The 9,697-nt window shown below is 45.1% G+C and overlaps 1 protein-coding gene across 1 annotated transcript in view; it reads right to left on the bottom strand.

Moving 5' to 3' along the window:
* Positions 1 to 515: 515 nt before the first annotated feature.
* MTUS2 (microtubule associated scaffold protein 2) overlaps positions 516 to 9,697 on the bottom strand; it is a 249,632-nt gene continuing 240,450 nt past the window's right edge. The window contains exons 14-15 of the mRNA XM_018071556.3: positions 7,553 to 7,650; positions 516 to 3,229 (exon numbers count right to left, since the gene is read on the bottom strand). Coding sequence (XP_017927045.3) covers positions 3,013 to 3,229; positions 7,553 to 7,650 — 315 coding nt within the window. The 3' untranslated portion in view covers positions 516 to 3,012. The remainder of the gene's footprint in view (positions 3,230 to 7,552; positions 7,651 to 9,697) is intronic.

Genomic DNA, 9,697 nt, shown 5'->3' with positions numbered 1-9,697 from the left:
CAATGACATGGACAGTGGGATCAGGTATACCCTCAAAAAGTTTGCAGATGACACCAAGCTGAGTGATACAGTTGATACACTGGAGGAAAAGGATGCCATCCAGAGGGACCTTGACAGGCTTGAGAGGTGGGTCCATGTGAAAATCATGAGGTTCAGTAAGGCCAAGTGCAATGTGCTGCACCTGGATCAGGGCAACCCCTGGTATCAATACAGGCTGGGGGATGAATGGATGGAGAGCAACCCTGAGGAGAAAGACTTGGAGACACTGGTGGATGAGAGGCTGGACGTGAGTGTTCAAAGCCCAGGAAGCCAATCATATCCTGGGCTGCATCAGAAGAACATGACCAGCAGGTCGAGGGAGGGAATTCTTCCCCTCTACTCCACTCTGCAGTGCTGCATCCAGCTCTGGGTTCCTCAGCACAGGAAGGACATCGACCTGCTGGAACAGGTCTAGAGTAGGGCCACAAAGATGACCAGAGGGCTGGAGCATCTGTCCTATGAAGACAGGCTGAAAGAGCTGGGATTGTTCAGCTTGGAGAAGATAAGGCTCCAGGGAGATCTTGTAACACCTTCCAGTATCTAAAGGGGGCCTGTAAGAAAGATGGGGATGGACTTTTTACCAGGGCCTCTAGTGACAGTACAAGGGACAACAGTTTTAGAATGGAAAAGGATAGGTTCAGATTGGACATAAGGAAGAGATTTTCTTACAATGACAGTGGTAGGACACTGGAACAGGTTGTCCAGAGAAGTTGTGGATGTCCCCTGTCTCTGGTACTGTTCAAGGCCAGGTTGGATGAAGCTCTGAGCAACCTGATCTAGTGGAAGATGTCCCTGTGCATGGCAGGGTGCTTGGACCAGATGATCTTAAAGATTCCTTTTAACTCAAATCATCCTATGCTCCTATGATCTCATTTTACCTGAATTGTATTGATGGGATGAAAACGACAATGCAGTAGGTATTGCAGGTGTCTGTGCAGTTATTAAGTATCAAAGTGATTAAAGTTGTACTTGGCAAGAAGGGGCTTTGTGTGCATGTATGTGCTAGGTATCTATCTTACTTTCAGGTTGTATTTGCTGGACACACTAAAATCTAGTAATGCATTTCAACAGCAGTAGCTGGTGTGGCATGATCTATTCTAACAAGATGCTCAATTTACTCAGTATCACAGTATCATGCAAAAGCTGCTACAAAAATAAATTTCTCTAAAAAGGAGAAAAAAAAATCACGTTTTTTTTTTAACACTGTGGAACAGGCCACAGGTGCTTTGATGGTGGTTGAAGCTGTATCTAAGCTGCAGTCTGTGAATCCTGAGTATTTCCCAGGAAAGCTGAAGCATAGCTCCCACTCAAGCAGTTTGCAGGGCAGTGCAATCTCATCCCTGTAGGTGCAGGGCGTGCTGGTGCCACACACACCCAGGTGGGAGAGCCACCCTCCCCACAGCACTCCTGCACCCCGGGGGTTTGCTTCATATACTGTCTCCCTGCTTACTTTGACCCCAGTGCACAAAGCAGGCCTGCATGCAGGCTCTTTGCCCTAAGCTGGGTAGAAAAGCATCCCACAGATCTCTTTGTTTTTGAAATTATGCTCAGGGATATTTTTTTCTTGCTAGAAGTGCCCATGTGGGCCCTGCAGACTGTCCCACCACAGCCACTTCTCAGCCCCACCACTCTCTCGGGTGGGGGGTCACTCGAAGCCTGGGTGAACATTTTTGCTTCTAGATGGGAAAGTTAAAGTTAGTTTAGCCACTCATTTCCATGAATCTTCAAAGTGCTCTGTAACTTTAGGTAAGCTTTAGCAATGTGAAATAATATAGATATGTGGAAGGAAAGTAATTCTGACCTCATTTGCGCCTGTGTAGTTGGCTGTGCTCTATTTGGCATGTCAGGTGGAAGGAGGCTAGAGCCCTAGCCCTAGCTAGAGCCCAGTGTCTCATCCTAATATTGGAAACCTGTCACCCAGCACAGGTCAAGGATGAACAACTTTTTTTCTCCTTCTTGCTTATGGGACTTGAAATAAAGCAAAATGGACAGGAACCTACAACCAGAGATTCTGATTGTATCCAAATCAGGCCAAGGTAAATCAAGATAAGATCTGACTAGGATTTAAATACACTAAAATTGAACAACGCTAACCAGTAACCTCTACCAAATTTGCTAAACCCCTCAGGTTTCTCATCTCTAGCCTATCTCCACTTACAATATCAATGGTAAGAGTTAAAAAGCAGTGGATGGTATGCATATCTTATCTGGTATTCAAAGCAAAGGTGATGGTTTCAAAGGCAGTACTGTCTCAGAATTTCAAATTCGCTGGTGTTCATGTTACATAGAGTACCACTTGGTGGTCATTTGGAAGGCGCTTCTACTTCTGTGTAACTTTCTTCTAGTTTGGGTATAAATATTCCTGGGAGTCTAAACAGAAATGCATTTTGTTTAGATACAAGTCTTAGGCACGAGTTAGAAAACTGCTGACTGTAATGAAAATATATCAGCACTTAGTAGTATCCAATAATATAAAAAATGCAATTCAGAACATCTGCAACTACATATATATGTGTGTGCGTCTATATATAGGTATAAAGGTACAATACGTACATGTATATAAACACAGACACATATACAGAAATATTCACAACTTGAACTGTATTTGTAACTAACCTGAAATACTGCAGCAAAAGTTCATTCTGATGAACCATTATTAGAGCATTTTCCAACTTTTGGCTCTAACCATACTTATAATGTTCACACATCAAACTAAATTTTTTGCTATCCTAACTTTCTGCTGTTCTAGCTTTTTGCTATCTTTTTTGCTACCTTAATCAACATGTCAGAACCAAGAATTTCTATATGGGGACTGTAAGAGTACCCTGCCTAGTGTAAAGCTATGCAGCTACCAAACATGCTTGCAGCCATGAACGCTGGGCGCCTGTTGATGGTAATACTTCCTTGGAGGGTAACATTTTGCAGATTGGAAATGCATAAAAGGCAGAGAACCTCCGGCACACAGCTGCTGATTCATCGCCGCAAGGTTCTGACTTTTGCTGGAGAGGAGTTCTCTGATGAGCAGTGATAAAAAGAAGTGGACGATGCAGGTGGGAGTTTGACAGGGCTTACGGCATCTCCCTCCTGCAGCTTCCAGAGGAGCTCTTCGTTAGTCCTGCTGAGCTTCTTCTTCTCCTCCACTTCTTTCTCAACATACTCTTGAAGATTAGCATTCTCCTCTGACAATTGCCTGGAGAGAGAAGCAGGACAACATGTAAGGCACACCAGGGCAAAGATGGTTGCATCAATGCAGCCAGCACTGCACAAGAGGCAGGACCAGGCAGAACACTGAACAGCAAGTCACATCCCATCCCATCGCAACCCCCTGTCCCTGAGCTGCTGAAGCTGGGGCACAGCTGTCACCAGATCTGTTCACTTCTGGGTGAGAAAGGCTTCTCCACAAGTCACAGCTTTCTCACACTGTCTGATTCTGCCTCCAGATGCACCTGTGTCTTTGCTCTATACCTCTTTGAGGCATCTCAGCTGCCAAAGCTTAGGTGGGATGAACCCCAGCCTTCTTCTCTGGCCTTGTGCTACTGCCAGCATCATGTATGGCATGCAAAAGTGCCAAGAACTTTGTGCACGGACCATGCACTCCAGACACTTTAAAAATGGCCATTTTCCCATATAGACAAGAGAGTAAAAACTAGTAAGTCCTAAAAGAAGAATCTAGCATATTTATTTATTTATTTGTATATTTGAAACTGCTGGCCTTCCCTGGGAAGCTGTGGGTTTGTGAATAGGGTGGAGCCGAAGAGAACACCATCAGTCCCACGGTGGGCAACTAGGACTGCAGAGCCTGCTCAGCCTTGGTCACTGGTGTCTGGAGAGGACTTCAGAGCTGGCCCCAGGTACTTGGCTTGGGGATGTAGGTAGGCACAGCGGTTTCAGATGTCCTCTTGCATCGGTATTTGCTTGTGGTCGAGTTGGTTTTGGCTCCCTGAGAATGAATCCAATCTAAGTGTTTTCTCCCCACTTTCAGCACATGGAGGAAGCAGGTGCATAGCATGGGGTTGTGGTGTCTGCACAGCCTGTTCACTGGCACAGTAGTTTCTACCTGGGAATGGGCCAATAAATCCCCCGCCCTTGTTTCTCAGCTTAGATGCCAAAGCTGTGCAATGAGTGAGAGCACTTGTGGAGTGTCAGAGCGAGTGCAAAGAGGAGAGAAAGCAGTTGCACCCATTGACTTTTTCAGCTCACTGCTACTGAATACAAAGGAAAAGGATTCTGCCCTTTCAGTGCTCCCAGCTTTAGCTTAGTCCTGATGCAGGATGCAGATCAGCTTCAAGGCCTTCCCTCTCCTTTGTAAAAGCTCATGAGGCTATAGGTCCTTCTCCAGCTCCTTCCTCCTTGGTCCCAAAAAAGCCACTATTCCTGACTGCAATGCTAGAGAAACTTGACCAGCAAGGACCAGGGAGGTGTTCTCCCAGAATGTCCAGTAACTTAATGGCTTCTGGGGAGCTGGGCCATGGGCACCAGCCTTAGTGAGTTTGCACCAGGTGACTGGTTTTGAAACAAATGAAGCAGTGCAAGTAGAATATGGGACCTGATTAATATGTGTTTTGGGCATGTGCTGACAACAGCTACATACTGAAGGATGCATGAAGGAGCACCAAGATTCTGCAGCTCCATTATGCTTGGGCAGGAGCCAGGTCCTGATGTGATCAACCTGGGGCAGCTCTGGGCAGGTACCTAACCTGATTTACAGGCAATTTAAGATTTTACAGAAATGAACAGGGAGGAACCTAACCTTCCCCCAGGTGTTTCCAGCATTCAGCAGCAGCTGGGTGTGGATTTTGGATGCACACAAAAAATTCTGTACAACTCCTTTTCTGGGTGTAGCCTGAAGCTTATAGCAGATGTCATGGGCTGCTGGTGCACTCAACAAAAGCCTCTGAGATGGTGGGGTTGGCATTTCTGATACTGTTTAAAAAACATTTTTTAAGAATTTCTGCTTTTTTTGTCTTGATTCCTACAGGAGTGTGGTTCAGGTAACCAAGAATATGTCTGTTTCTTCTCCTAGTCCCTGAAAGTTCTGAATCATGGAGCAGCAGCTAGCAGAGTTGAAGGATTAAAACACAAGTTGACAGAAGTTTTCAGAAAGCTGCTTGCCTGGTAGAGAAGAAAAATCTTATCATGGTCCTAATGGGGAACCAGCTATAGCATGAGCTCACAGTCTAACAGTCATGAGAAAGTCCACATGGGACCTCACCCTGAAGAAGTAACTCTTGCGACACACAGAATTACTTTCTTTTGTAATATGTTGAACAAGGCAGCCATAAAAATTATATGCAAAGCCCCAGTACATTCGTTTCAGACAGCATTTGCTGAGGAAAAAATAAAAAAGCACATGCTCTCCCTGCCTTTGTATGTCTCTTAGTGTGTAACTGGCTGGTAAAGCTCATCTGGGTACTGGGCTAGTCACAACAGCAGAGACCGCAGAGCATAGTGAGGGACTCAGCTCCCTCCTCTGCTAAAGGCACTACTTGGACAGGAGCAGACACGATCAGATGTGTTTCTCTCCCAGTCTCCCAACTATTTAAGCAGCTGTAACAAATCACAGCCATAAACCAACAGGGATCTGCAGGGGAACACCAACATGACAGAGATGTGGGAGAAGGTGCTTGAGTCGTGCCCTCGATCCAAAAGGTCCAGAGGTCAGTGGGTTCCTGGGCTATGCCAACAGAGACCAGATCTGGTCATGTTCAGCTTTGGCTGCTGGAAATTACCATTCTTCAAACAACCCCAGTCCAATGGACTGAAAAAATGTTGGTTGATTGGAGGGAGGATCTGAAATGTTGGGAAATCAGATGATTTTTTCAAGTGTTTGGGGAAGTTCCAGCAGAGGCTCTGTGGAACTCCTGCATCCAAAACTGGGGCATAGTAAGGCTCTTGTCCCTCCCTTTGTACCTGCTTGTGGCTATAATTGAAAATATCTCTGTGGTGCACCCCTCAGGTCCCCAACACCTCTGGAACACCCCTCCTGACCATGCTGCAAAGACTGGCTTTTCTCTGGCTCCCCTCCCTCCTCTTGCTGTTGTTGGGCTGTCACAGCTGCTTGGGCACCTAAACTGCAGACTGGCAGAAATAGCTCCAATCCGTGTTGTTCCTCAGCGAGGGCAGCTCCCAGAGCTCATTCATGCTGTACTTCCCAGGCACTGCCAGTACAACAGAAATGAGTATCTGTGTGGCTACTGCTGCCAGGAAAATGCAAGTCTTAATAACTCCAAATTTAAAGCCCTGGCTGTCCCTATAGCTGCCCCATAGATATTCCCAAATAGTTACTGCTGAAAATTACTGTCCTCAAAGATGACTTTGAAGACTGACCTCAAATTCAGAATTTCTCCCAAAAGATGTTCTTGAAACCAGTACCTACACAGTTACAGGCAAGAAACAAAGTACTGCAGCTGGATGCTGGCAGGGAGTGGAGGGAGAATGCTATTCACTCAGCCAGAGACAGGTAGCTGCAATGCAGAGATGCCAAGCACTGAACCAGGAACTCTGGCTGCTGTCAGGCGTGGAGGGAGACTGCCACTTCCAGGCCACAATTCATTCAGCCCTAAAGCAGGTATCTCAAACTGGTCTCATGAACCAGACCTTAAAAATTCCTAGTTTTCCTCCCCAAGCACAGAAACACTGTAGACACCCATCTCAGACAGTGACGTGTATTACAGGTATTTACAATCAGGTGAGAGGAAACATAATCCTCACCCCATGGGAATGTTAGTGCACGTAATGCTGCCTTTTAAAAATATCTACATGCCAGAGATAATTTCAAAAGGCTGAATCATTAACAAACGAAGCACGTGAAAGACAAAAACTAAAATCAGAGATGAGACGCTGACGGTTTAAAAGTCAGCTAAAAAATAAATTTAATTTTTGGCCAGTGGCATTACTTCTGACTGCAATGACAGCTTAGGCAGCTGCAGGGTTGGTACAAGACCAGCACTAGTGTCTCCCTCTGGCACCCTTTCTGTCTGGCTCCAGCTGTGGTCTCTGGCCTTAAAGCAGATTATGAACTCTGGGACAGGGACTGTCCTACCCTTCTCTTTATATACCACCTAGCTAACACAAGGAGCCTTGACACCTTCGCCAAGTTGTGACAAAGGTGCAAAGAGGCAGTGCCAATGAACAAAACCATCTATGGATAATCCTGCCTGGGTGACAGTGGCATTGGTAGCATGTCTTTCTGAAAACATCCCATTCCCATCCTCATTCCCACTGATTAATGGGTTTCAGGGCGCTGATACTGAGATCAGAACCACCAGCAAGTTCACTCTCAGCAGCATGTCAAAATCATGAAAATACACAGACAGATGTGTGGCCTTCCTTATATTAAAGTAAGCGAACCCCAATATAAAAAGGATTTTTTAATAGAACAAGCAGAAAAGGACACCAATACACTTTCAGGGTGAGGTAAGTTTTTCCCCTTCTGAAATAAGTGTCAGCCTTGTGCAATTACGATCTGGAGCCTTCTTTCAAGCTAAGACAGATTGCAAATATCAGCACAAACCTTGTTATGACAGTATTTTGCTCAATCCTGGCTCTGAGTTCTTCGTTCTGCTGTTGCAGCATGGTGATTTTTTCTTCCAGTTTTAAATTTTTTTCAACCTGCAACAAAAGAAGGTTTGTTAAGTCTGAAGCACACCCAACACCTGATCCAAGATAATTTGTTCTTTTTTTGTTCATAAACCAACTTCTAAAATTTGAGGATAGATGGAGGTGGTCATCTTGACTGCAGCTAAGACTTGGAGGTCTGACTCACACCACCGCATCATACCGGTGAAGTAAGTGGGGTCATCAGCAGAGCATTGAGCAGGGGCAGAGCTGAACTAGCCTTTACTTCTAACTGAGGAGGAGGAGGGTCTTAGTTTTGTTCAGTGCAAATAAAGGTTTTTCTCAGTGGTGCCCCCCCAGTTTTCATCTCTCAAGGAGCCAGCATTATGAGCTGTTGGTCTTGGACAGGAAGCTGGTGGCACTTGGGGAACATGGGGATGCCCAGCATGGAAAGGACATTATGGCATAAGTGTCACATCATCCAACTCAACTAGTCTCATCAGACATAACAATCTGGCATTATGATTCTTCAGTTATGGGGAGGAACAACATCACCCAGCAGGGTAGAGGATGCCCAGCAGCAGCCTTAGACTGCTGCTGCGTTCATATGAGGAGGGTTGCCCTTTGGAGACTCTTCTCACTACTGCTAACAATGTCAGCTTGAATAACCAGCTTAAACTAGACATTTAACTTTAAGCTGTAATTAATTGAAATGAATCCTATCCCAAGCACAGGTAGCTTTTATTCAGGACAGTTCAAGGACAGAGTCTGAGGATATCAATAGCTGTGTATTAGAACATCAGTAAGATGTTTATAGGCATGTTCCACAGCCTCAGGTGCCCTGTTTTTCCCAAGCTTTGAATTTGACATACTTTATCACCTTAGTTCTTGGTTTTCCAGCAGTTTGAATTTTGCTGAATTCAACAACTTTGAAAGAAAATAAGATGGCACAGAGTAACCTTATCTCTATGTGAGCTCGGTTATTGAATTTCCCAACCTTTTATAAAGACCCAAAGTACTGTGCACTGGAGGTACCAATAACTCTCACTTAATGGGGGAGATGTCAGTTTTATGTAGTGTTTTCCAGTCTGTGCAGGTAATTGCAAAGGATACTCCTGGTTCTCAGATATTCTGGCCTGGCCCGGCGTATTTTGTTAGAGCAGAATGTGAATTCTGGCCCAGTTTTCTGGCTCTGAGAGAGGAATCACTGTCATGGGCACCCTCTCTGCTTCCTCAATAGTTTTCATAAGTAGTACCTATACCACCTTCATTTCCAGTCTCCCTTTCAGCAGCCAAGGAGCCAAGCCTGACCCTGTATTTGAATACCCTCCTGCTCCCTCATGAGGCACCTCTTCTTTCAGAGCATTTGGAGATGCCATGTAGATGTTCTGGTACTTACAAAGGTATACCTTTAAACAGAAAGCAGTTGTGCCTTTGGACCACAGTAGACACAGTGTTTTACTGTGATAAAGGGCAAGAATAGGACTGTGTGCTTGTATGTGGTTAATCAGCAAAAGCGGTTGAATAACCAGGAACTATTATAGGTTGTTGTTTGGGACTCTTTTTTTCCTAGTATAACCCTACAGAGCATGTTTTCAAATGCTGGTTTAGCTCCAGGAGCAGCACATTGGAAGGAGCACAGATAACAAGCCTCAGTTGTAAAGAGGCACTTTTCTCTACATCTACTTACTCAAGCATCTGTTCAGCAAAATAATCATCAGAGTTCTCAAATTTCCCTGTAAATGGAAGCAAATCTTGCTGAATGCTGTGCTGAGCCAGCTGCCCCAGCTCCTAGCTGAGGTATTGCCTCATCCTGTCACCATACTGCACTTTTACTGTCACTGCAGGTTATTCACAAAATGAATCCCCTTTCCAATAAAAAATGTAATTGATAGTGAACTGGGGAGTTCTTTGTTAGGGATTCCCACAAGTAAAGAATAAGAAAACAGTGTAGGCTGCAGAAAAGCATTACTGGTGGGTTGGAGAGACCTTTCCAAGAGTAAGCCTTGCTAGGGGTTACTTGCTAAATATTGCTAATTCATACATAGCTCCCTAAATGTCCTCAGGAGCAGCAGCAAGAAACACCATGGCTCCATCTTCC

The sequence above is a fragment of the Manacus vitellinus genome, unplaced genomic scaffold (genome assembly GCF_001715985.3).
Source record: "Manacus vitellinus isolate BGI_N305 unplaced genomic scaffold, ASM171598v3 scaffold_2_pilon, whole genome shotgun sequence".
Taxonomy (NCBI): domain Eukaryota; kingdom Metazoa; phylum Chordata; class Aves; order Passeriformes; family Pipridae; genus Manacus; species Manacus vitellinus.
The sequence above is the reverse complement of the archived record's forward strand: the minus strand, read 5'-3'. Positions and strand labels throughout refer to the sequence as shown.